This window comes from Microtus pennsylvanicus, chromosome 7, assembly GCF_037038515.1.
Source record: "Microtus pennsylvanicus isolate mMicPen1 chromosome 7, mMicPen1.hap1, whole genome shotgun sequence".
Classification (NCBI taxonomy): Eukaryota; Metazoa; Chordata; class Mammalia; order Rodentia; family Cricetidae; genus Microtus; species Microtus pennsylvanicus.
Window position 1 is genome coordinate 1,844,585 of NC_134585.1, and position 24,945 is coordinate 1,869,529.

The 24,945-nt window shown below is 54.1% G+C and overlaps 4 protein-coding genes across 36 annotated transcripts; 1 reads left to right on the top strand and 3 right to left on the bottom strand.

Annotated features, from left to right (window-relative positions):
- Positions 1–647: 647 nt before the first annotated feature.
- On the bottom strand, positions 648–13,148 carry Bag6 (BAG cochaperone 6). Of its 32 annotated transcripts, none has more exons than XM_075979395.1 (26): positions 12,887–13,146; positions 12,121–12,241; positions 9,634–9,751; positions 9,358–9,554; positions 9,063–9,116; positions 8,828–8,902; positions 7,175–7,410; positions 6,747–6,876; positions 6,187–6,384; positions 5,766–6,018; positions 5,520–5,597; positions 5,302–5,409; positions 5,076–5,188; positions 4,895–4,982; positions 4,280–4,605; positions 3,438–3,729; positions 3,140–3,309; positions 2,974–3,027; positions 2,752–2,854; positions 2,547–2,671; positions 2,263–2,409; positions 2,112–2,171; positions 1,860–2,003; positions 1,676–1,783; positions 1,076–1,222; positions 648–812 (listed from the first exon to the last, which is right to left on the bottom strand). In XM_075979395.1, exons 2-26 carry the CDS (start codon positions 12,226–12,228, stop codon positions 717–719), a joined length of 3,528 nt encoding a protein of 1,175 aa, XP_075835510.1. In that variant the 5' UTR covers positions 12,229–12,241; positions 12,887–13,146; the 3' UTR covers positions 648–716. The 32 variants fall into 32 exon arrangements, with proteins under 32 accessions (XP_075835510.1, XP_075835506.1, XP_075835505.1 ...); XM_075979391.1 differs by lacking the exon at positions 12,887–13,146 and adding an exon at positions 12,729–12,873 and having other exon boundaries at positions 4,895–4,979; XM_075979390.1 differs by lacking the exon at positions 12,887–13,146 and adding an exon at positions 12,729–12,873.
- Positions 13,149–15,876: 2,728 nt separating this feature from the next.
- On the top strand, positions 15,877–18,334 carry Apom (apolipoprotein M). Its single transcript, XM_075979429.1, has 6 exons — positions 15,877–16,099; positions 16,312–16,466; positions 16,675–16,754; positions 17,038–17,136; positions 17,306–17,404; positions 18,200–18,334. Exons 1-6 carry the CDS (start codon positions 15,986–15,988, stop codon positions 18,223–18,225), a joined length of 573 nt encoding a protein of 190 aa, XP_075835544.1. The 5' UTR covers positions 15,877–15,985; the 3' UTR covers positions 18,226–18,334.
- Positions 18,335–18,472: 138 nt separating this feature from the next.
- On the bottom strand, positions 18,473–21,155 carry C7H6orf47 (chromosome 7 C6orf47 homolog). Its single transcript, XM_075979426.1, has one exon. The coding sequence runs from the start codon at positions 20,028–20,030 to the stop codon at positions 19,146–19,148; it is 885 nt and encodes a 294-aa protein (XP_075835541.1). The 5' UTR covers positions 20,031–21,155; the 3' UTR covers positions 18,473–19,145.
- An 820-nt stretch (positions 21,156–21,975) lies between these two features.
- On the bottom strand, positions 21,976–24,920 carry Gpank1 (G-patch domain and ankyrin repeats 1). Of its 2 annotated transcripts, none has more exons than XM_075979425.1 (4): positions 24,764–24,920; positions 24,111–24,268; positions 23,087–23,690; positions 21,976–22,585 (listed from the first exon to the last, which is right to left on the bottom strand). In XM_075979425.1, exons 3-4 carry the CDS (start codon positions 23,686–23,688, stop codon positions 22,144–22,146), a joined length of 1,044 nt encoding a protein of 347 aa, XP_075835540.1. In that variant the 5' UTR covers positions 23,689–23,690; positions 24,111–24,268; positions 24,764–24,920; the 3' UTR covers positions 21,976–22,143. The 2 variants fall into 2 exon arrangements, with proteins under 2 accessions (XP_075835540.1, XP_075835539.1); XM_075979424.1 differs by having other exon boundaries at positions 24,752–24,918.
- Between the last annotated feature and the right edge of the window lie 25 nt (positions 24,921–24,945).

Genomic DNA, 24,945 nt, shown 5'->3' on the forward strand with positions numbered 1-24,945 from the left:
GAGATACAGGCAAACACGGTGCTGGAAGAGCCAAGAGTTCTACATCTGGATCAGAGAGCAGCACTGTACCACGGCCTGGCCTGAGCATCTTCAGCAAAGCCACACCTAATAGTGTAGTGACGCTCCCTATGGGGGTCCACTTTCATTCAAACCACCAAATATCATATAGCCTCCTACTTTTCAGGTTTTCTTCAGCATGGAACTTAGTCATCAGGCCTTCCTGTTCCAGAGATCCAGGGCCAAGTTGTAAAACTTAGGAGCTGGCCTGAGCATAAAATGAGACTAGTTTAACTGATGTTACAATGATGTTACAACAGCAGCCTCTTAAAGAGTCAGGATAAGGGGTGGCAGATGGGCATGGGTGCCACAGAATGCTATGTCTATTCTAGCATTTTCAGTCCTTTGAGACAGGGTTTCTCTGTGTAGCCTGGCTGTCCTGGAGCTTGCTCTGTAGACCAGGCTGGCCTCTGCCTCCCAACTGCTGGGATTAAAGATGGTAACCACCACTGCCTAGCTGAGTACCATCTTGATAGGCCTGCACATAGTCCATAAGAGAGTATGAATGCTGTATGCGTACTGGGCACCTAGGGATTCTTTGATGAAATGTGTGAAGGAAATGAAGGTATTCAACACTACCAGACAAAGGAGCCAGGAAAATCCGACTTTTATTTCTTAAATACTGTGAAGGAAGGGGGAAACGGTCCCCGGTGAGAAAGCTAGGGGTCGTCAGCAAATGCCCGGTGGGCATTAGGGAAGCGCTGGGGGCTGTAGTTGGGATCTTCCTGCAGTCGTTTCTGGATATCAGACCGGAGCTAGAGAGAGAAAGCACAAGCAGGTTGAAGGAGTCCTGGTTTAGCCCTAGGATCCCAGCGAATGCAAAGACAACCCTCAGGATGTACTTCCCTGCCAGCCATGCTGGCAAGCCCAATGCGACAGCTGAGCCTTCCCAAAGGCCACAGGAAAACCAACCGGCAGCCCCCACACTACCAATTCATCTCTCAATAGATACCGGGAAGCAGGAACCTGACCCGACCCTCCCAATAGACCATCCCTATTCTGCTGCAAAGTGGGGCACCTGCTGCCTGTAGCTCTCCTGAACCTCTGGTGCCTCCAGGTCCCGGCTCAGGCTCTCGGGGCTTGTCAGGGGCCGAGCTCCGGCTGCCTTAGCTGCCCGGCTCACTGCCTCTGAGAGTAGCAGCTGGGGGCCCTCACCCTGCATTGTCTGGGGACAGGTTGAGAGGGAAAAGGGGATCAACATCAGACCCAGTGCCACCACCCAGTTCACCCTTTCCATTAGTTAACCAGTCTCTATACTAACCAGGGTAGGGGAACAGTCTGCATGTGGTTTTAACAGCAGAAATGCCTTCCTAATTTATGGCCAGAAAATGTTTGATTGATTGCAAAAGAAGGCACCAGCAGGTCAGACCATCTGAGACTCAGAGTTAGCTACTCTTCAAGGCAAAGCCCATCTTACACAATGGACCCTAATCACTTAGGAAATCACACAGCTGAGGTACCAGAACTGCCACAAACAATAAGATGAAGGTTCACGTGGTCACACGAACAATCATGAACAAGCCTGACCCCTAAGCAGGCTTCCTAACTAGATGAAGAAACTCAACTAGCTCAACAAGGGTACTGCATAAAGAGAGACATCCTCAGGAAAGAGACCAACCTTGCGTCTCTTGGCAGGCATACCACTGAGGTAGGCATCACTCAGGGGCGGCTGAGGTTTCACCTTCCGCTGGCTCTGAATGTCCTGCTGGATAATAGGGACCCATTCCTGGGGAGGAAAGGATTAGAAATAATTCCCACAACTTACAGCTCTTTAGCCCACTGGATCACCTCTCGCCACTTACTGGGGGAACTGCAGCTGCCCAAGGCTCTGCATCAGCTGAAGCTCCGTCCTGCTCATCTCGGGAACCCCCCTCGGGAGCAGGGGGCGGGGCTCGGGACATGGCTTCTTCTGCTGTTGTTCCAGGGGCTGGAGAAGCATTCTCCCGCTAGAAAGCAGATGGCAGGAAGGTCCGGACTTCAGAATTCTTTGCCCCTAAGCCCCTTTTCTTCCAGCCATCTATACATTATCTGGCCTTTCCACCTCTCCCTGGTACCTGAGGTTCAGGGGAAGTTCTTTCTGCTCCCTGAACTTCCATTGGCTCTTCAGGAAGGACCTGTGGAATTAGACAAAGAAAGGAGCTGGTGGTGGTGTGGGAGGAGTCAGCCCACCCATCTCTCCAGCTTCCTTCCAACCCGACTCCGTACCTGAGGGGGGTCTCCGACCCTGCGCACGTATCTGAGGATGGCATCAGGGCCCACAGGCATGTGCTCCAGGACCACCTGAAGCCTCAGTCCCATCATGGTCGTCAGCCAGCTCACCAAGGACGGGTTCACTCCACGAGACATGCGACGCTGAGGGTTAGAAATCCCACTTGAACTTTCAACCTGCTCGTGTGACCTACATCTACGCAGCAGGTGCAGTGTCTGCAGAGAAATATCAACTCTACAAGACATAACAAAGAAGCTAGAGCCCAGAGAACTGTGCTTACAATTCGGCCATTGATGACGGCAGCAAGCTCCATCTGCTGTCCCCCCAAGCAGTGCAGGTTCAGGGCCAAGCACTCAAACAGGCCCTGGTTACACAGTTCCAGCAACCGGGCTCCGAATCCACTGTCTGCAGGAAGATGTGAGAGGCCCATGAGTCTGGCAGTCCCGCACAGCCAACACACCCTCTCCCCGCTGCGCTGGCCTTACCTGTGCAGCGCAGCACGTGAGCAGCAATGCTGTTAAACTGCTCCTGCAGAAACTCTAAATTTGTCCTGATGATGTCCACACCTGGTTGAACCTGCACCAAAGACTGAAACACAGAAAGAACTCCAAATCAGGACCTTAAGGATCTAGAAGGTGGAGGCAGCAGGGACCCCCAGCCTCCCCGCCCAAACCTAGACAGGAAGAAAACACACAAAGGATACTCACAAAACTCTCCCTCACATATTCCTCCAGGCCAGTGATCAGTGTGTGGGTTGCCATCTGTAGAGGAACGTCATAGCTCAGGTTTAGTTCCACCTCACTGACTGATGTCAGGGTTAAGGAATGGAGGTGGGGAGCAAGGAAAGCTCTGGGGCCCGGCGCCTTCATTTACCCGGATGTTGCCAGGCGTGGGCTCCTGACCACCCAGATAGTGCTGGTGGAAGAAAGCTCGCAGCTGAGGCTGGAGCCGCTGCAGTGGCTGGAAATGCCCATGCAGAAGCATCACCACATCCACCATTGAGAAATTCTGGCACAGAAGAGAGAGCAGAGCTCCAAAGAATCCTAGGGAGAGGGTCAGAAGTGAGCAATGGCCTTCACGTCCTAGCCTAGCCCTAATCCTTAGTAAAGAAAGGCCAACTACTCCTCCACCCTGCTAGTTCCCAAGACTATAGCACCTCCATTTTGCTTACCAAGAGCCCCATCAGCCCCAGGCTCAAAGATGTTGCTGGATCCACTGAGGCGTTGGATGAAGGCAGCAATGCTCTCACTGCTGCCAGCCCGAGCCCCCAAGGAGCCCAGGAGGGAGCTCAGCACGCCCTGCACCACCGAGGTGAAAAACTCCGGTGGCAGGCTCTCAGGACCCAAGCCTCCAGGACTCCCTGCTCCACCAGAAGGGGACCCTGGTGGGGGTGTGGTCTGCTGCTCTGGGGCAGGGGGTGGGGGTGGAGGAGGGGGAGGGGGGGGAGGGGCAGTCTGTGATGCCTAACAGAGAAGGAATAAAGAACAGAAGACAAAGACACAGGGTCAAGAACAAAAAACTGCATCAAGAGGGCACAAAACAATAAGCCTGGAAGAAGGGGAGGGAGCTAAATTCTGAGTTTGACTTTAAGAAAAACAAAAAACTCTTTTTATCACTGTATTTAATGTGTATGGGCATTCTGCCTGACTACATCAGTTAAACGTGTATGCTTGGTTCCCATGGGGACCAGAAGAGAGTAACAGATCCCTGGAACTGGAGCTCCAGATGGTTGTGTACCACCATGTGGGTGCTAGAAATCAGAGTCAGGTCTCTCTGCACGAGCAGCAAGAGCTAGCTTTAATCTTAACTTCTTAAGCCAGAACACTCAGGGATAGACCGGGTCAGAGCAGGAAGCAGGCGGTGCTGACTTTTAGGCATCCACAGATCTTCAGGTCCCGTCCTCTCTTACGTCACTGTCCCCTCACTAAGGCTATTACTCCGCAGTTACAGAGCAGCAACAAAGACCACTGCTCTACTGGGCTGGAGCACAAGGGAACAAGGACAGCCACTTACCTGCAAGAAGTCAGTCATGCCCTGGAGAAAAGCGGGCACACCGGGCATTGCAACAGTGATGGTGGGAGAGGCCAGGCCAGGCCCGCCAGCCCCGGGCCCTGCAGGCCCCAGCAGGTTCCCCAGGAGCTGAGAGAACTGAAGGTCGGCTGCAGAGGGCTGCGGAGGTGGAGGCTGGGCAGGACCCCCAGGAGCAGGGCCAGCAGTTGTAGCTGTGTTGGTGGTACCAGCACTAGCTGACGCAGTGGCTGGAGCTGGTGCAGGTGCAGGGGCGGGGGCAGGAGCTGGGGCAGGAGCTGCAGCTGCAGCCATTCCTGGAGTCCCCTGAGCTGTCAAGAACCAAAAAATAAAAAAGTACAATTTGAACAAAAACCAGATTTCAGCTGCCTCATCCTGGCCTTTCCGGCAGGAAAACAGAAACTAAGAACTTCTACAAGACGAGGACATGCGTGAGCAGGACAGGCTGGGTCATCAGGACAGCTGTCATGGACAGCCCTTTCCAGAATCTTACTCAGTTAGCCCAGGCTAGCTTAGAGTCTAGGGAGTCCTTGAACTCACAGTAACCCCAGCTGCAGCTGGAAATACCTAAAGTTTGAGCTAGAAAAGAACAGGACTCACCCACAAGGACAGGCTGCATAAGAAGTTGCCCCACAAGGCCGCTCACCATCTGGGCTAATGAAGTGTTTGTACCCAGCCCAGTGCCCTGCTGGGGAACAGGAAAAAGATTCAATCTTGTCCCTCCCCCCTCCCACAATCCTCCAGTATTTTCTCACTGGTATTTTCCCCAACCCTTGCTCACCAGAGTCCCAGAGACCGGAGGACCCCCAGGATGGGAAGGCCGAGCCTGTGGAGGAGTGGGCCGAGCAATCACCACCCGAGTTGGTGCTGTTGGGAAGCCAGGCACTTGCTGTCCTGTGGGCACAAAGAGAGACCAAAGAGGGCTGAGGGTTCAGCCCTTCCCCGCCAGCAGACAAGACCCACCACCATTAACTAGGCCCCACCTCCCGGGCCTCCCCTTCCATTACCTGCGGCCGCGGAGGCAACAGCTGCCACCATGGCCTGATGAGTGATCTGGTGGGCGACGGCGTGCATGAACTCAGGGGGCAGGGAGGGCAGCTGGATGAGGGTGGAGCCTGGGGGGTGGGTCTGATGTAACCTTGAACCTGGACCACTTCAAGCCACCCACTCAGCCCTACCCTTTCTACCCAGAGCTCTCAGCCTGCTCCGATAGCCTCACTCTTACCCAGGGTCTGTCCGTGACCAGGAGGTCCCAGGGGACCAGTGGGAGCACTCGGGACACCACCGGGCTGTGATCCAGAATCTGAGCAGGGAAGACAGGAAAAATTAAGAAGGGTAGGGCCAAGGTTTGGCTGTACCCTCCTGAGATCATCCATTCCCCAGGCCTCCAGAAACCCTGCCCTTTCCTCTACTTTCTCTTTCCGCAAACCCAAGGACAGAGCCCCTCCCCTCCTGCCTCTGCGGTGCTCACCTTGAATGTTCATGTGCATCATGACGACAGGCTCCACACTCTGGTGGGAAATCCGGATGACCCGTGGGTGGCTGGCAGCTGAGGGTGGAGCTGTCCCCGGTGGGGGGGCTCCTTCAGTTGATGAATCAACAGTGGTAGAAGATGGAGGCAGGGATGAGGCCTGGCCAGAGCCCGGGGAAGCTGCCTCTGAACTGGGAGCTGGTGGAGGCCTAGTCCCGTTGCCTGTCATGGTCACAGTAGTTCCCACATTGATCTGAAGAGACGGATGCAGATGTGAGAACAACGCAGGGGCTGAGAGCCACCTCTAAAGACTCCTGATACTGTTTCCCCAGTTCTTGCTCCAGAGCCTCCCAGATGTCATCTGGGTCACCCTCATCTCCCATGCCCCTGTTCTCCCTCCAGCCAGGCTCCCTGAACCCACCTGAATGGGAATGGCTGCCTGCTGGAGCACCATGGGAGTCGTGTAGTGAGACATGGGCCTCACTACGTGCAGATGCCGTGGGGGTGCACAAGCCAGATTGCAGCGCAGGTCAGACAGTGCCACAAAAGTGTTGCCCAGCAGCCGGAGGCTCTCCCCCACCAAGTTTATCAGCCTCTGGTCCTCCTCACGGCCCTCATGCTGAGCCCAGGGCAAACCCAGAAAAACAGGAAATTAACAAGAGGGATGATGGCTTCGGAGACTGCCACATGCTTTGTCTTGGGAAGCTTCTACATGAACTAAAGCTTTTCAATTTTCAAGTAAATTCTATTCAGTATACATAAATACTTTTCCACAAGACACAGCAAAGTTTTAGTAACCACATAAGATCTTCCTCACCCTGTACGCTTCCTAAACAACTGAGGACACACCAGTCCACAGACTGTCACCACCCCATCACGTAGACCAGTCCCTACGGGGGGGACGTGTGCGCTAACACTGAGGACCGTGAGGAGCTATCCAGGTACTGGGCTATTGGGCAGGAAGGCCATCCCAAGGCTCACGTTGTTGTTGTAGTCTGTGGTGGCCGCAGCACCGAGGACCTCACAGTAGCGCTGCAGGAAGGGCTGAAGACGGCGCTGCAAGCGCTGCAGCTCCTGGAGCACCTCCACATGCTCGGCAGGGGAAGGGTGGCTGTGGGAACATGGGGCAGTGAGATGAGCTGTCCTCCAGGGCCCCTGCCAGCCCCCAGGGATTCTCTTTGCAGAGAATGGAGAAGAGAAAGCCAATTGCTCTGTGCAGAGGAGCCAAAAAGAGCTCAAAACCAGACCAGGCCTCTATGAAGCACAGGCGGAGGCATTCAGAGCCTCCTGCCTCAGACATTAGTGCTACACAAGCGCTAACCTTTGATCCCCCCATCATTAAGACCCTCAGCAACCAATTTCCCCGCTTCGTATCTTCCTGGTCCCCAAAGGTTCCCTCCATCTCTCACTTGGGCGTATTTGTCTCTGGAGCAGGTGTTGGACCCGCTGGAGCTGGGCCAGAAGGGGTAAGCTCTGGAGTCTGGGCTGGGGTGCGTTCCTCCATGTCTTCTGACTCCATGGGCTCTCGAGGAGGTGCTTCACTCTCGACTGGTTCTGACGGTTGTGAGCTCAAGGCTGTCTCCGAGGCCACAGTTGGCGTCTGCGGGGGTGGCTGACTGGCCTGTGCTTGGGGTCCCCCTCGACACTGAATGTGGAGGAAGAGTCGGGACACCAAGGACAGGATGAAATTACTGCTGCTGAGGGTTATGCAGATCGAATAAGTCAAGAGTGGAGATGGTGCCCACCAAGGCTCCCCAAAGGCAGGGCTGGCAGAAGTGGGGTACACGGAAACCATTTGTAACCTTTACAGAGTAGGAACCGTGCTTCCCTAACTTCCTAAACAAGGAGAGGAAATGGTCACAGTGTGGCTACAACAAAACTGACAATTACGGTATCCTCACCCTGAACATAACGATCGTTAAGGAATTTTAAAAACTGCCCGGTAGAGGCAGCACACATGTTTAATCCTGGCACTCAGGAGAGAGAGGCAGGCGGATCTCTGTGAGTTCCAGGCCAGCCTGGTCTACAAAGCAAGTTCCAGGATAGCCAGGGCTACACACAGAAACCCTGTCTCAAAAGCAAAACAAAAAGAAAAAGGAAATTTAAAAATATGGCATGCAGCCTTGCATGGTGCCTCCCACCCATAATTAGGGCACTAACCTTTGATAAGCTAGGAGACACACTGAGTTCAAGGACAACCCAGGACAGAGACAGCTCAAGGGAAAAAAAGGGGGCTACTTCTCTAAATGCAGGGAATCTATGGCATTATCTGGCAAGCCTGAAATGAACTCAGAAACCGGCATCAGGACTGGCAGCAGCACACAACACTGGAGCATGCCCATAAACCTCACCTGAGAAACTGAGGCAGGCAGCCTCGCAAACAGACTTTCTTTGCCTAAAAGGACTACATAGAAAACCTGCCGGGCAGTGGAGTCTCAGGCCTTTAATCCCAGCACTCAACACTCAGGCGGCAGAAGCAGGAGAATCTCTGAGTTCAAGGCCAGCCTGGTCTACAGAGCAAGTGCCAGGACAGGCTCCAAACTGACAGAGAAACCCTGTCTTAAGAAAACCGAAATAGGGGGCTGGAAAGATGGCTCAGCGGTTAAGAGCACTGAATGCCCTTCCAGAGGTCCTGAGTTCAATTCCCAGCAACCACATGGTGGCTCACAACCACCTTTAATGAGATCTGATGCCCTCTTCTGGCCTACAGGCAGGACATGGAGAAAGGAAGGAAGGCCGAAATAAATAAATAAAAAGAGAGAGAAGCCAGGTGGTGGTGGCACACACCTTTAAGCCCAGCACTCGGAAGGCAGAGGCAGGCAAACCTCTGAGTTCGAGGCCAGCCTGGTCTACAAGAGCTAGTTCCAGGACAGGATCCAAAGCCAGAGAAACTGAAAAAAAAAAAAAAAGAAAGAAAACAAAAAGAAAGAAAGACAGACTGACTGACTAGGAAGGCAGATTCCTACAGTCGCTGTGACTGTGGCCAGCAATATTTTTCCTGCCAGACCATGAGAAGAGAGAACAGAAAGGAACTATGAAGCCTGGCAGGCTTGCCCACTCACCTCCATCCGGGACAGGAGGGTCTGGATATCCCTGATCATGTGTTGAGCCATCACCAGCCGTACCCGGGGCTCACTCTATAACATAAGGAGGATGATCAGGGCAGGGCCGAGACTAAGCCGTGAGCTCCAAAACATACTACACCAGCTCCCAGGCATCTCCTCAGCCAGGTTCCCCCCACCTCATGGCCTCCTTCTCCCAGATCCCCTTCCCTGACCCTCCCAGGCCCCTCAATACCTGAATTGGGGCCTGTTCCATGTTGATGTGAACATCCACAGCAGAGCCGTCACTCTGGGGAAAGGGTAAGGGAAGTTGCTCTGGGAGAAGCCACATACTAAGGCCTCCATACTGCCAATTCCTTTTCTGGAGCCCCTACCCTCTTTTCCTCAAAAACTGAGGCCACTATAGGTCAGAGGGTCTTCCAAACTCAAGGCAAGCACTCAAAACACCTGTCTTCTACGCTCCCTACAGCTGCCATAATGAGAGCCACTCTCCCCAACAAAACCCTCCCACACAAGAAACACAGGCTCACAGGAAGATTGAAGGTTCCAACCATGACATAGCTGTTGGCATTCCGGTCATGAACAGAGGCCCCAGGCCCCCGAGTGCCAGGCAGGGGTGCCCCACCATGAGCAGCTGCGGCAGACCCTGTCCCAGAAGACGCTCCAGACGGGAGCTGAGTCTGAGGAGGAGCCCGTTCCACCAGGTGGATAACCTTCCCCCCAACATCTGCAGAAGAAAAAGACATCAGTAAAAACCCACGGTCTCGGACAGCAACCTCAGCCCCAGGCAGTTCCCCCGCCCTTACTGTAATCTTGGAGCTTCTTATCGTCCTGCAGAACCCGGCCCTGGTAGATGAGCCGCTGTTTCTCAGAAGGGATGCTGACGGAGGCAGCAATGTGCTCCTTAAATTCCTTTACATTCATCTGAAAGGACAGTCATGCGTCGGAATCAGAAAACCAAAGGAAGGAAGAAGGAAGAGGGACACCTGACTTCAGGTGCTGAGTGAGGACAAGAGCAAACAGTGTCACTAGCCAACTGTACCAATAGGCAGGTATCTATCAAGCCAAAAACAAAAACCCCAAACAGACAATAAACAAAGCTAGGTATGAACGGGAGGAGGGAAAACCCCAGTAAGAAAAACAGGCTGGAGAAAGGCTCAGCAGTTAAGAACTGACACCAGTCTGTTACTGCACAGGACCACAGCTCAATCTCCAGCACCCATACTGGGCAGCAGTTCACAACTACTGGTGAACTCAGCTCTAGGAGACCCAGTACCTACAGGCACGTACATACCCTGCCCCCACAAACCAATATATAACTAAACATAAGCAGGGAGTGGTGGTGTATGCCTCCAGCACTTGGGAGGCAGAGGCAGGTGATCTCTTGGGAGTTTGAGGCCATCCTGGTCTACACAGTGAGTTCCAGGTAGACAGAGCTATGCAGAGAGACTGTCTCAGAAAAAAAAAATCCAAATAGTACCCATAATGATAACAATAAATAAATAAAAATAAATCTTACAATAAAAAAGCCAAACAGTTCTCCCTTTCTTTGTGACTTAGTATCTAAAAGTGAGCTCCTTTTCTAAATGTAAAGCCACACCAGGAGCTCACGACTGTAATCTAAAGCTAAAAACAGGTGGGTATCGTGGCACAAGCTTCTAATCCCATGGGGACAAAAGCAGTGGATCTCTGTGACTACCAGGCCAGTCAGCTACAAAGTGAGACGCTGAATTAAAACAGAATGAGGGGCTAGAGACGTCTCAGAGACTAAGAACACTGTTGCTCTTGCATAGGACCAGAGTTTAACTCCTAGACGTGGAGGTTTAAAACCATCCATACGTAACAGCAGGTGCTGTGACTTCCTGACTCCCACAAGGAGAGGAAAAGGTCACAGGGCCTGATACCCTCTTCTGACCTTCTTGGGCACCAATCACACACATGGTACACATTATACTTACAGACAAAACACACATAAAAATAAAACTCAGGCGTGACGGCACATGTCTTTAATCCCAGCACTTGGGAGGCAGATGCAGGCGGATCTCTGTGAGTCTGAAACCAGCCTGATCTACACAGTGAGAGTCAAGGCAACATGGGCTACATGGTGGGCACACTGAGCCCTGTCTCAGAAATCTTGCCAATAGCGAGCGGTGATTGCTTTTAATACCAGCACTCAGGACGCAGAGGCAAGCAGACATTTTTCCCCCAAGGCAAGGTTTCTCTGTACCTTTTGAAGCCTGTCCCGGAACTTGCTCTGTAGACCAGGCTGGCCTCGAACTCAGAGATCTGCCTGCCTCTGCCTCTCAAGGGCTGGGGTTAACGGTGTGTACCACCATCACCCAGGACAAGTGGATCTCTGAGTTCAAAGCCAGCCTGGTCTACAGAACGAGTCTAGGACAGCCAAGGATACACAAAGAAACCCTATCAAAAAAAAAAAAGTCAGGTATGGTACACACACCTAAAATGTGGCACAGACAGTGGAGGCAAAATGGCCAGGAGGTCAAGACCAGCCTGAGATATTGTCCCCACCCCCCAGAAAAGAATCTTCCTAATTAGAATTAGACAAGTGGAGACAGGCGGATCTCTGTGAGTTCGAGGCCAGCCTGGTCTACAAGAGCTAGTTCCAGGACAGGAACCAAAAGCTACGGAGAAACCCTGTCTCAAAAAATCCAAAAGAAAAAAAAGAATTAGACAAGTGACTCTCGGTAAGGGGCAGAACTAACTCCCACGTACACCTACTCACAGAAGCATATGTGATGTTTCAAGTGTTTTAGAAAAACACGAAAATGACCAGCTCATGATTTTTTTTCTCAAAAGATTATGCAGTAAAAACAGAGATAATTGCGTCCACACCGCACCTTACAAGCTCAAGGGATTCAAACTATGCCCCAGATACCGGCAATTCTACCCAACAGTGGATGAAAGCAGATTTCTGGACTCTATGTAGTATAAACCTGTGAACAAGTTGTTTAAAAAAAGAACAGACACACCACACTTGTCTGAGGTCCCTATGCTGCTTCCAGTCCCAAAGGCCGGAGTCAAGTCTGTCCCTTTAGGCCGAGGTCCGCCCAGGACAGATAGAGATTCCTCCTATTTCCCGCTTCACTGAGTCCCATCAAGGTGAAGACAGACGGAACAAAATCTGCCCCACTCAACAGTAACCACACCTCCTCACTCAACAAGAACATCAGATGTTCTATTCAGGAAGGGACAAAGAAGTCAATGACAAGAAAATCGGGCTCATCCCTAGAAGACAAACGGGGTATCAGCTCTACAAAGGTCCGCTGTCTCACCTGGGCCCCCACAATAAAAGTCCGAGTCTGAGAGTCCAGGGTCTTCACCAGTACCTCCAGGCTGTCGGGCTCCTCCATAGCGGTACTGGTACTATCACTCGGCTCCATGGCCGACAGCTCTCTAAGGAAGAACGGGGGGAGGGTGTTTCGCTGTCGCCCGCACTGTTTTATAGAGACGGAAGACTCTCTAGGCCCAATCTCCGCCCCAATCCCTTAAAAGTTTCTCATACACAAACACATAAATCCATCCTCGCCCTCATCCCTCCTCTCTGATTCGGGGGCACGGGAAGAGAAGCACAAAGGGCAGGAGATCGACGGCATAGGGAGGTGAAGGACGAAAGGTGGGAGGGGCTCCACGATGCCAATCACAATAGGGAGAGCCAGTTGGGCTAGGAATCGGGGAAGCAAGCACGAGACCGACCGGAGACCAGTGTCATCACCGGTCGCGACGGAGCAAGCGCCCGCCCGAGAGATCGGGAAATCCTAGGACAACGCGAGGGGGAGGGGGAGGAGTGGGGGGAGGGGAGGGTCGCGCTGGAGTCCGCGGAGTGGCTTCGCGCACGCGCACCACCACGACCGAACCCGCCTAAATCACCACGGACACTCACGGGAGCCCGGACCGGCACGCTGACCACCCCCTCCTTCCGCCTCCGCCTTCCGTCGGTGTTGCAGCGACACGACTTAACCCACACGCGGCCAAACACATACAAACACACATACACAGCCCACCACCCCGTGGCTCCGCCCCCCGACTTCCCCACGGTACCGTCACTTCCGGTCTCCCCCAACCTGGCACCAAAGAACACTTCCGTTTCCCCGATTGTAAGGGGGGGGATCTCGAGGCGGTACTTCCGGCTTCCCCAGGCTCCCCCCAATTTACTTTTGTGGGGCACGATGAGAAAGTCCACAGCCCCAAACAGTGAGTTTCTAGGGGGCGAGACGGGCCGGGGTCGGCCTAGATGGGAGGAAGCCGGACACCCCGAGGAGCCGCCGCCGCCGCCGTCGCCCGGGGACCGCACTGCGCCTGCGTGAGCCGCGCTGCGCGTGCGCACAGCTTAAGGCCTTCCCCGCCCCCCTCGGGCTGTGTGCGTTTCTTCCCTGCGCGCGCCGGAGCGCTGCGCGACCCAGGTGGCTACTCCAACGCCAGAAGAAAAATTACTGAGGGGGAGGGAGGGAGATGGCTGCCTCTATTTCGAGAGACGCCGCGGGCGCCTGTAGGGCACTTGCGGGGACTGCACCTCGTTCATCTGCGTCCGCCCGTGTGTGGACGGGCGGAGAGCGTTTACAGGCACGCTTCTAGCCACCTAAGCCTGGGCACAGCCCCGGGTCCTCTCGTCATCCCTGCGCTGCCGGAAGTCACTCTTTTTTCCCTGGACGGTTGGGGCGTTCCGTGGGCTGGGTTGTCTTGTCCCGGGTGTCCGGTCCTGGCGAGATTGTAGACTCTGGGGCGTCATCTTGTCTTTGGTTGAGAGTCCCCGAGGGAACTCCATGCTCTAGGATAACTAAGCACTTTACTGCTTTTTAAACGTTTGTGAAAATAAATAAATAAAGAAACGGAGCCGGGCTTGGTGGCGCTCGCCTTTAATCACAGCACTCGGGTCTCTGTGAGTTCGAGGCCAGCCTAGTCTACAGAGCGAGTTCCGGGGCAGCCAGGGCTACACAGAGAAACCCTGTCTCAAAACAAAAACTCTGGGATCGGATTAAAGGGCAAGAGAAGGGATTGAAGTCTGGCCGCTAAGGGGGTTGCTCAGGGCGGGACGGTTACAGTTTCTCTGCCGCCACCCCCACTTACTCCTCCTTGGTGCCGGTGCTGATGAGAGAGGTCCAGTAAGCATTTAGTGAGCAGTTCTTCGGTGCCAACCTGTATGATAAAACTGTGTTTTCTGAATTGCCTGGAACTCAATGTTCTACGCCGCCACCGCCCAGTGCTGGAATTAAAGTCGTGTGGTACCCTGCCAGACTACGTTTGTAATTTTTTTCCGCCAAGACTGGGTCTCACTGTAAATCTGGCTGTCGTGGATCTCAGCTCCACCTGCCTCTGCCTCCTGAACGATTGTGACCTTGAGTCTGCCACAGCATAGCGTAGACGTGGAGAAACGTGCTGGTGTCCACTTTCCATTGAGTGGGGATCTGGCGATCTCCCAAGCACCCTCACCTGCCGTGCCATTTCCCTAGACCCAGAGTTTAGATTTTTATTATAAAAACTTAAAGGGCCTGCGTGGGAGGGCACCTACTTGGTCCCACACACAAACCTGATCATTACTCCAGTAGAATAATCAAGCCTATCATCATCCACGTTTTTGTGGTTGTTCTGAACAAGCTACTATTAGGTACGTAACCAGGGGTGGCCTGATGGCAGGTAGAACGTGGAGCATGAGCCTGGATGGCTCTGGCAGGCCTTGCCCTTCTACCCCGTTCCCTCTGCCTTGCCGAAAGCCATTAGATTGCATTCCTAGAGCTAGCCGGCAATGTCCCCTTATTTGGCCACTTCCTCCTCAGGCTGACTACTAAGGTCCAGCTATCAAAGTACTGAAGTTCAGCAATCAAAGGCCCCCTTTGGCTCAGCTAATGAACCTGCCTAATTAAAATTAAACACCTCATCCTAACATGGAGTTTTCCTTTTTACCTACGTATATATATATATGTTTTTGTTTTTTCAAGACAGGGTTTCTCTGTGTAGCCCTGGCTGTCCTGGAACTAGCTCTGTAGACCAGGCTGGCCTAAAACTCACAGAGATCCACCTGCCTCTGCCTACCTGGGACTAAAGGCCTGCGCCACCACTGCCTAGCTATTTTTATGTATATTTGAGCATAAGCCTTGAGGCATTTCAGGAGAAGACAATATTTATGTAAATAAATCCCACCTCATTGCATTGACAGCTCTATATACTAAGACTATCCGGTGACTTTAGTTCCTGACAATGTAGCACCCTACCATTTAAAACCTATAACCAGCAATAGCAGTGGGTGCTTTGTAGTCACTACAATAGTGGACATCTACTTCTGACTTGGGGTGTACATGATCTCATGCAACTCTGAGAGTTATGAATCGCCCATTCCACAGATGGAAAAATAGCGCGAGCGATTACTATAACTGTCCCAGGCACTGGGGGTGTGGATCACTGCTACTCCTGAGCAGACCTGATGTGCTCAAAGCTCTAGGTTTGATCCCCAGCACAGGAGGGGGAAAAAAACTGTCCCTAGCCCAGCGCTGGTCCCAACACTTGGAAGGCAGAGGAATCTCAGTGAGTCCAGCCTGGTCTACAGAGTGAGTGAGTTCCAGGACAGCCAGAGCCACATAGTGAGACCCTGTCTTGAAAAAAAAGAAAAAAAGGAGAAAGAACCCCAGGGAGACTGACTGGCGCCTGTTCTAACACTTATCAGCTTCTCTTGCAATGGTTTGTTTGTAAAGCTATTTTTCCGTTTCTTAAAAAAAATGTCCCCCAGGATTAGCCAGTTCCTGGCTAACAACGGAAATCCCCAAATCTGCCAAGTGAATAAATGAAAGACCTAACCCAGTCACTTCTCCTCGGAGCTTCACAGACAGCAGAGCTCCAAGTCAGATACAGGCGGGGAGACTGGAGGCTTCTACTGTAGGGCTCGGCTCTCCTCCTGACACCTCAGAGTCACTGGACATGCCCGCATATACTGTAGGGTGGCTGCATCTGGAAGAGGGGGAGGAAGGCCCCAGTGCTGTAGCTCGGCTAGGCTTGGGTTGGAAAACAAGGCTGGAGTTACTTATTAGCAGGTAAAAGGGTCAAGGGTCGAGGCAAGGGGGCTGAAAGCGGAGTGGACTGAGCGGCCAGCAGAGAACAGTCAAGGCAGAGGTCCCCTCACCTGCAGACAGCAGCTCTCTCCTGCCCACGATGTTCCACCAAATCTGGGCGGCTGTGCTCTACCTCTACGGCCTTGTCTTTAACTCCATGAGCCAATGCCCTGAGCACAGTCAACTCACAACGCTGGAAGTGGGCGAGAAAGAGGTATGGACCGAGGAAAGGGAGAGCCGAAGGAGAAGCTGGAGGCTGTGGGTGGGTAGCTCAAGATGACTAGGGCATGCTGGGAAAGGAGGGGAGAGGATGAGGGCACCAGCACCTCAGCCCTGACTCTTAGTCCGCTGACTGATGGAAAGGCTGGATGGGTTTCCCGCCGGACCCACTAATTCATCCTCTTGCTTTCTTCACTGCCTCTCCAGTCCCCAGATCCCCACCTGGGCACATGGTACTTCATCGCAGGAGCAGCCCCCACCAAAGAAGAGTTAGCGACTTTTGACTCGGTGGACAATATTGTCTTCAACATGGCGACCGGCTCTGCCCCAAGGCAGCTCCAGCTTCGTGCTGCTGTCCGCACGTGAGTGTTGAGGGAGCAGAGGCCCCACTGGGTGTGTTCTCTGCCCAGACTGCACAGTCAGCCCACCCGGAGTCCTTACCCACTGCTGATAGCATGGGCCTAGCTCTCCCTTGGCAGCTTGAACCCCAAAGAGCTGGGCTGTGGGAAACAGCAAAGGTTGGTAGTGTGGCTGGAAGACACTCCCATCTTTCTACTGCCACCTCCGCAGGAAGAATGGGATCTGCGTGCCCCGGAAATGGATATACCACCTGACTGAAGGGAAAGGAAACACAGACCTCAGGACTGAAGGTTGGTTCTCACCTGCCCTCCCTCCATCCCCCTCCAAAGTGAGGATTAACCCCAGGACCTCTTGCATGCTGGGAAGCACACCATCATGAGCTATCCCCAGACCCCTTTCTAACCTTTCATTGCCCTAATGGGTGGTGAACTAACCCTGTAGCCCAGGCAGGCCTTGAACGTGAAATCCTCCTGCCTCAGCTTCCTGAGCAGCTGGGATCACAGCCCTGCACTACTAGGCCTGACTCAGCTTGGTTTTGCATCTGTCCTCACAATCCTTTCCCAATCCTTACAGGCCGCCCTGACATGAAAACAGACCTCTTCTCCAGCTCGTGCCCAGGCGGAATCATGCTGAAAGAGACGGGCGAGGGATACCAACGCTTTCTCCTCTACAGTGAGTGGGTACAGGGCAGGAAGTGGCCGAGGGAAACTAGAAGGCCAAAGGATCTCCCTTTCAGAACAGGCTGGGCTGATCTTCACCAGGTCTCTTAGGGAGTTGGGGGGAGGGGGCAGGGCTGAGAAGCAGTAATGTTGACTGGCCTGGCGGCTCCCTGTCCTTCCAGACCGATCACCACACCCTCCAGAGAAGTGTGTGGAGGAATTCCAGTCTCTGACCTCCTGCTTGGACTTCAAAGTCTTCTTGGTGACTCCCAGGAATCAAGGTGAGGGGTCGAGGTCTCCCAGAAGAGGTCTGTGGGTATTGTCAGCAGAGGCCATGGCCCAAGGCAGACGTTATCAGGGTGGGTACATTGAGGCCTCTACCAAGCAGGGCTCTGGGGGACTCTGGCTCAGAGGTTAAGAGCATTGCCTGCTCTTCCAGAGGTCCTGAGTTCAATTCCCACAACCACATGGTGGCTCACAGCCATCTACAGTGGGATCTGATGCCCTCTTCTGGCATCAAGGTGTACATGCAGATAGATCACTCAAATAAATCTTTTTTTTTAAAAAAAGAGGCTTTTGGTCAGTGACAGAGGCAGAAGAATCGCCACAAGTTTGAAGCCAACCTGGTCCCCACAGTGAGTTTCAGGACAGCTGGGGCTACGTAGTGAGACTGTCTCTCAAAAATAAAAATAAAAAGAGGAAAATGGTAGGTTTCTGAGTCTTTAGAGCAGAGATTCTCAACCTGCCTGACACTGGGAGCCTTTAATACAGTTCCTCACTGCGGTGACCCCGTGACCCCGAGGTATACAATTCTTTTTGTTGCTACTTCATAGCCCGAGCTATACAATTCCTTTTGTTGCTACTTCATAGCTAACTTTGCTACTGTTGTGAATCAAAATGTAAACATCTGATCCTTAGGGGATCTGACATCCAACCCCCACAAGGGTCACAACCCACAGGCTGAGACCCACCGCTTTAGAGGCTAACGGGAGCAAAGGGTAGAGAGAGAGAGAGAAGGGTCCCTTATTCCCAATCCATTCCGCTCACTGGGCTTCCTCTCCCTCCTCCCGTCACAGAGGTCTGCCAGCTGTCCAGCAAGTGACCCGTCACTTCCATCTGTGCTAGACAGAGGGTGGGACTGAGCTTCGAGGGGAGACTTGGGAGACTCTCCACGCCCTCTCAAGGATAATAAACATGGTTCTCAATCCTCATCTCCGGAGTTTTGTGTGCAGACATCAGTCACTTCTCCATTTTGGCACGCCCCTGCCCCAGAAGGAAACCTCTGCCACGCGCAGCTGTTTGGCATCAGGAAGGACACAGAGCAGCACCTCTCAGATCGCACTGGTAGATGTAGGATTTAGTGTAGCGCGTTTATTGCTGAGTGAGCAAATCCCTAGCACAACTGGAGATGAGAGGCCCTGTGCTGCCCCCGCTGCCCCGCACAGCCCTTCTGAACTGGTCCTCATGCCCTTGTGGCTTGCACCATCCCTGTCTCTCCGGGATCTCACCGAGTACCCGACCCTCCCTGCAGTACCATCACACCTGGAGCCCCTTCTACAACCCCTACCTCACAGCCCCAGTCCCCTAGGTGGCTCTGACCCTAGAATCCAAGGGAAGGCACAGATCTCCTCACTACCTCTTAATGCAGAGCTCTCTGTCCACCTATGGCCCCGCCCACCCCGGGGACTGGAAAGGACCCTTCGGTCTTCATTCTCCACTATCACTCTTATTTTATTTGTTTTGCTCTTTAAAAGTGGAGTGTGTGTGGGGGGATTCGAGGTGGTAATTTAAAAAAAAGGTGGATAAATGTAAGAGGAAGCAATAACAACAGCTGGTGACTCAAATGGTGACGTCCCATTGTCCATTCTCGGACACCTAAACAGCCCCAATCTGTCACCTGTATGACAGAGGCTCCTGAGGCTCCTCCCCATCCCTGAGGTCACTGTGCTTACAATCTGGGTTTCCCCACCTTCCTCCCAAAGGCCACAGCACTGTCTCACCCTTTGCCCCCACCCTCACCAGTCACAGCGTCCTCTCTGGACCTTCCCTTGGCTCCTTGGCCTCCCTCCCATGCCCCTCACTCTCCAAATCAGTGCTCTCCTCATCCTCAGTAGGTTCCCGGAGGCTGACAGCCAGCACCAGGGCCTGCAAGAGGCCAAAGAGACAGGCAAAATGCAGGGGATGGGCAGTAAGCAGGCTCAGAACAGCGTGGAGCCCATGGAGGGCAGCCAGGAAACACAGCAGCCCGTGTAGCCAGAGCCCCACAGGTCCTCGGAGGCCCACAGCATCCAAGACAGCTCGAAGAGGCCTGGAGCACAGGGCCAGCAGGGCTGAGGCTAGCAGCTCGAGCAGGTGTAGAGTCAGGTTGGTGGAGATCTGCAGGTACTCCTCTGGGTCCCGCAGGTGATGTGAGGGAGCCCCTGGGTCCCCCCGGAGCCAACGCAGGAGCTTCTGCCGGCGACCAGGTTTCTCCAATAGGGCTTCTGGTCCGGTAGTGCCTAGTCCTCCTGGGGGTGGCACTCCAAGGTTCTTCACGCCGCCTGAATCCACAGAGCCCCCTTCCAGTTTAGGAACGGCTCCTCCAGCCTCCAGTCTCGCAAACTCTTGAACGCCAGAGGCAGTCTTGTCCCGCTTAAAGGAATCCTTTCTTCTGCTCCCAAGTTGATCCACTTGGACCTCTCTGCTCGACTCTGGAGCAGCCCCAGGGATCCTTGATTTCCCTGAGTCCTTGGTCTTCTTGAGAGGCCCCACATCTCCCATTGTCTCTGGGGCACTGTCCCAGTCACTCCCAGAATTCTCCGGGGAACTGTCCACCCATCTGGGTTCTGGGGCAGGCAAACCAGCCTTTGTTGATTTCCTGCGGCCCCAAGGTCGAGGCAGCCAGCCACCAAGCCTTCGCAGGAACATGACTGAACTGTATAATGAGCCCCCCCAAATCTGCGACAGCTTCCTGACTCTGCTTAAGATTCTCGGGATCTCCTCAGAGGCCGGAATCTGTTCTGGTTCAGAATAGGTATCTGCTTGGTGATGTCTGATGTCGTCCTAACTCAGAATTCAGAAAGAGCTCACGCAGCCTCAAGTGTGGTAAATGGCCTGCCTCCTTGTCAGTTTAAAGGAAAAGAAATCCATCTGCCACCCCACACACTCACAGACTTCCAGGGCCTTATAAGGCCAGGATCACCCCCACAATGTTCTGTTTTCAGATTTCCTTCCCAGCGGTCAGCACCCTAAGTTTCACTCACCAAGGCCACACCCCAAGGTGCCCCCAAAATGGGAGATGGTGCTCCATCGAAGAAGGAAGGTACGTGGTCCTGAGTCCTTCGGTCCTGAATTTGAGGAGCCTTAAACCGCGCTGCCCGAGGGGCTCAAGGAGCAGGAAGTCCCAGGTGGGAGGAAGCCGGGATGGAAGTGTCCAGCGAACTCCAGGCGGTTACACACATTCCTTAACTTAGGAGGCTCTCGGTCCACAAAGTGGCCCCACTGTCCCGCGAGGGCGCAGCTGAGACGCGGCCTCCGCAAGGTCAGAACGGAGACGTCCTTGGAGATGGCAGTCGCAAGGCACAGTGCGGGCCTCCCCGGGGACCCAGGCGTCTCGGCGCCGCACGCTGCGGGTAGCTCTGGGGCCCAGCGTCCGGGGAGCGGCCTCCCGGAGCCGTGCGAGCCCGGAAGCAGCTGTACCGGGCCGGGAGGGACCGGCGGGGGCGGAGCTCGGCCACTCGTAAGGCGGACCCTGCAGAACGACCTCCCCCGTAGCCCCCGCCATCCACTAGCGCAGGCGTAGAGAGGATCACCTAAGCCAGAACCTGAATACAAGCCCAGTTCTGCTCTTCACCGCCCACCTCCGACTCGGCGCTTCGATCCTTGGTTTTTGTTTTAAAAGACAGAGATTCCCTATACGTGTAGCTCAGGAAAGGCCTGGGCAGATATAGGCCAGGCTGGCTCTGAATTGGTTCTTAGCCTCTTCTTCCCTAACGCAGCGCTTCTGGCTGCCCTGCGCTTCTGCACATCCCCCGCCACTCCTCCGTTTCTCACCTACCACTTCACGTTTTGTTGGTCCAGAAAAGTAAATAACAGGAGCCACGTGACTTAAGCAACTGCCCTTTGCCCTTCGTGACAGTGATTTGAAGGCTTTCACATCTCTAGCACTTGGTATGAGGATCCCAAGTGAGCGTGGGTGCCAAGCAGGAAAGAAAAATGTCGGGAGAAGTGCTGCCTGTTTTCGGGGAGTGAAATGGAGTCTTGGGCTGTGTGTGGACTAGGACAGTAACTCCAGAAGCACTTGTGTAGCAGGTATGACACTCTAGGTTACAGCCTCCACATTGCAAGGCTGTGTGTGTGTGGGGGGGGTACACACCTTAGTCTTAACATTCCAGAGACAGTAGGAGCTACACAGCAAGGTCGAGGCCTGCCTGATCAACATAGCAAGATGAGACTGTCAAAAAGGAAAAAAAAAAAAAAGGAAGGAATAAAAGGTCATTTGAAAACTTTGCACTTGGGAGGTCAGAGCTCTCTGGTGCCAGCTAGGATGGCATATAGGTTGGATAATGTTAGGCACACGGGTCAGTTCTGCAGGACTTCACTCCCCGATTTATCAAGGAGTTCAGAACTTGAGGGTTTGTGGTGTTTCCAGCAAATAACAGAACTGGTTTGTGACAGGGCATACACCACGGGATTGGCGTCCCAGAGACACTGAGAGGAGCCTTGAACAGAGCTGGGCAATTCCTACTTCAGGGAGGTTTCAAAGAACAGATAACGTGCAGCCAGCCAGGCTAGGGACTCCCTTATCACCTGCAGAGCTTGTCCTTCAGTGAGGGTGACTCAGATTTGCCCCAATGCAACAAAGTAAACAAACCACAATGAAGGAAGTTTATTTATCTCCCAACTCTCAGTCATTCTCTCTATAAGCAGAGGCCAAGAGCCAGAACCCGGGGGTCTGGCATCTGGGCGGATCCCAGGAAGTAGAAGTCCAATACCCAGGCCAGGGGCCCAAGTCCAGCAAATTAAAGGCCAGCCTGCCTGGTCAGAACTCAAGGTTCATGTACAGTCTCAGATCTCGCTCCCAGGCTCTGTCCTTCTCCTCTCTCTTCCTGTTCTCCCTCTGACTCAGTGTGGCAACTCGAGGCACCCTCTCTCTCCCAGACACAGCCCGGGTATCCCGCGCTGGGAAGTGCGTGACTCGGGGCTGGGGTGCAGATCTGTAGCCCAGTCCTTCCTGGTCCCTCTTGAGGACGGTGGGAATGGGGTTGGCACGGCCTTCGCCCCGGGGTCCTAGCCCCATTCCTGGTTCCCAGCCACCCCTCAGCAGCAGCCTGAAGCCAGGACTGGAGGTGGGCACCCCAAGGGGAAGGCTGGAGGGCTGGGGGCTCCTGGACAGGGACAGCAGGTGGGCAGTAGATGTACGGTGGTTGGAGTCTTCAAAATGGGCACCACAGTCCTCACAGAACTGGGAGGTCGGGGGAGGCCTGCAGAGAAAGAAAGGAGTTACAGGGAAGGAAGGAAAAGCAGAGGGCCTGAAGCTGCCGCTATGCACAACCTGGTGGGCAGGGCAGCCTGCTCCATGCTTCTAGATTCAGCGTCATCTGTTCTGTCTCGCATTGGAGAGGGACCCCAGGTCTGCCCAGCCCAGCCCAGCGTTAGGCAAGTCTCCACCGGCCCCTCTCCATCTGCCCAGAGGGACTACGTGGGGCAGTTAGGGAGTTCTTGAGCTCTTAGGAAGAGCGAGCAGAGCTGGTGTTGTCTAAAGTGCCCACTATGTGAGAAGCACGGCTTCCACACTGACCTACTGCAGCTTCACGACCCTGAGAAAGGCGTTCCTACCCCCAACTTCTCAGGCAAGGACAAAGACCCTGTCCACCCCCGCTCTATGACATGAACGAGGTACACTGGAAGGTGGAGAGCCCCTGTGAGGGGTGTCCAGGAAGAAGAACACAATGAAGATGGGTATGAGCTAAGCCCCTCCTCACCGGTTCTGGTTCTCAGGGCTCCTCGTCTCCCCAGGACTCTCTCTGACCATGCGGGCTACGTCAGGGAAGCCTGCTTCTTCAGCCAGCTGAGCAGCGTCTCTGCCTCCCAGCTCACAGACCCCTACCCAGGCAGCCCCTCGGCCCAGGAGATAGCGCACAGCTGCCCCCTGGCCTGCCCTGGCAGCGCACATCAAGGGAGTCCACCAGAAGGCATCGCGGGCATTGATGTTCCCTCCGGCTCCCCCTGCCTCTCGGGGTTCCAGCAGCCTTCGAAGTTCTGTCACATCCCCCTTCTGGGCTGCCAGCAAGATCCCCGGGGTCATCTTGTCTTCATCCTCAAGTGGTCTTCCTTGCCCCGAGGCTCCTGCCGCAGCATCCCTCGTTATTCTCCTTCTCTTCCTCTTTCTTTCCCTGATAGGGTCAGCTCTCTGGGGCTTAGGGGAAGTACTGTCGTCCGCGATTAGAGCTTCGTAGAAGGCCCGGGCTGCAGCCCCATCCAGGACAGGCTCTGGCTTCTCCGGCTGTGGCCGCTGCTGCCCATCCTTCCAGAGGTCGCTGGAGTCAGTGGCTGGAGTAAATGTGATGAGAGATGGCCTGGACATGGCTTTGGGGAGAAATGAGAACGGCTGAGAAGACCACTCAACTTTTCAGGTCACCATTGTGATGAGTAACACCACCTCCAGCAGCCTGCTGGGCTGAGAAAGCAGGCTATAACTAAAATGGACCTCCCACCCCAAACTGACTCCACGACCTAGGATCTCGAGAGCCCAGGGATCCCTAGAATGACTGCCCAGATGTTAATAAATTTTCATGAGGCCATGGTGGATAAGGCTCTCTGTAGAATGCTTGCCTTGTATTTGGGAGGCCTGGGTTCTATCTCTAACACAAGAAAGACAAAAGCAATAATAGGAAAAAGTATTCCTCCAGACAGTTGTCTAGTGGTCCTGCATTCCACTCCCATCTCCCTTCAAACAAAAACAGCAGGCTCTCTCTGAAAACATTTTTTGCACCCTGTAGCACATACCACGTTAGGAAATACCAGCTTGACCTTTTAACTCTTGCTCGATCTTATTTGGGGGTCTCCTTTCCCCAAATAAAAACAGGCGTGACATTATTCCGGAAGGTTTCCAGGGCAAGGTGTTGCACTGTCACTTCCGTACCGCAAAATGGAGCTGTCGCAATCTGCAAGAGTTGACACAATCAAATAGTCACGTGGCAGGAAGACGCATGCGCAGCAGCAACAACAACAAAACACACACACAAGGTTCAGTTTCCCGCGCTGGAACCTTTCCAAGCATCTGCGCAAAGCATCGCGTGCCCAGGTAGCGCGAGGACCCAGGGGGACCTGTCGGTTGGGGTCCTACTTTCCCATAACGCCCCCACAATGCTCTTCGTCACCCTCGACGTGGTCCCTCCCGCTCCTAGCTCCTCTTCTGGAGCTGGGAGACCACGCTCTGCGTTAAGAAAGGCCCTAACCCGTGACATGCCGAGGAGCTGTGCGATGAAATAGCACCACCACGGTGCCCCTCATCACACACTTAGGGTCCACTCCAGCCCGAGGACATGGAGAAGTGCAAAGGGCCGAGCGGCAGATTGGCTGGCGCCACCACAGGTTAGCGCGCCCGCCGCACTGCTCTCCAAGAGCCCCTCCCCACCGAGCCACACCTCTACGCATGCCTGATGCTGGGCGACCGCTGTCGCGGGCCTGACGGAGGGAGAACCAGGGTCCCCGGGCAGAGCCGCGAGGGAGCGCGGCAGGGAGGACGCCCCGCTGGCGCCGGCCCCGCAGCCGAGCGAGCCTAAAGCGCCGAAGACTATATTTCCCAGGCTTCCTGGTTGGGAAGCCGCGGCCCCTGGCT

Excerpts from the sequence above, each read along its gene's own strand:
- Bag6 (XM_075979390.1), bottom strand. The coding sequence starts at position 12,838 with ATGTGTGTTTGTATGTGTTTGGCCGCGTGTGGGTTAAGTCGTGTCGCT. Across the intron at positions 6,019-6,186 it reads AGGCAGCCATTCCCATTCAG|ATCAATGTGGGAACTACTGT; the intron begins GTGGGTTCAGGG and ends CCGTCTCTTCAG. Across the intron at positions 2,672-2,751 it reads TCACGTGCTGCGCTGCACAG|ACAGTGGATTCGGAGCCCGG; the intron begins GTAAGGCCAGCG and ends ATCTTCCTGCAG.
- Apom (XM_075979429.1), top strand. The coding sequence starts at position 15,986 with ATGTTCCACCAAATCTGGGCGGCTGTGCTCTACCTCTACGGCCTTGTC. Across the intron at positions 16,100-16,311 it reads TGGAAGTGGGCGAGAAAGAG|TCCCCAGATCCCCACCTGGG; the intron begins GTATGGACCGAG and ends CTGCCTCTCCAG. Across the intron at positions 17,137-17,305 it reads CCAACGCTTTCTCCTCTACA|ACCGATCACCACACCCTCCA; the intron begins GTGAGTGGGTAC and ends CTGTCCTTCCAG.
- C7H6orf47 (XM_075979426.1), bottom strand. The coding sequence starts at position 20,030 with ATGTTCCTGCGAAGGCTTGGTGGCTGGCTGCCTCGACCTTGGGGCCGC.
- Gpank1 (XM_075979425.1), bottom strand. The coding sequence starts at position 23,688 with ATGTCCAGGCCATCTCTCATCACATTTACTCCAGCCACTGACTCCAGC. Across the intron at positions 22,586-23,086 it reads AGCCCTGAGAACCAGAACCG|GCCTCCCCCGACCTCCCAGT; the intron begins GTGAGGAGGGGC and ends CTTTCTCTGCAG.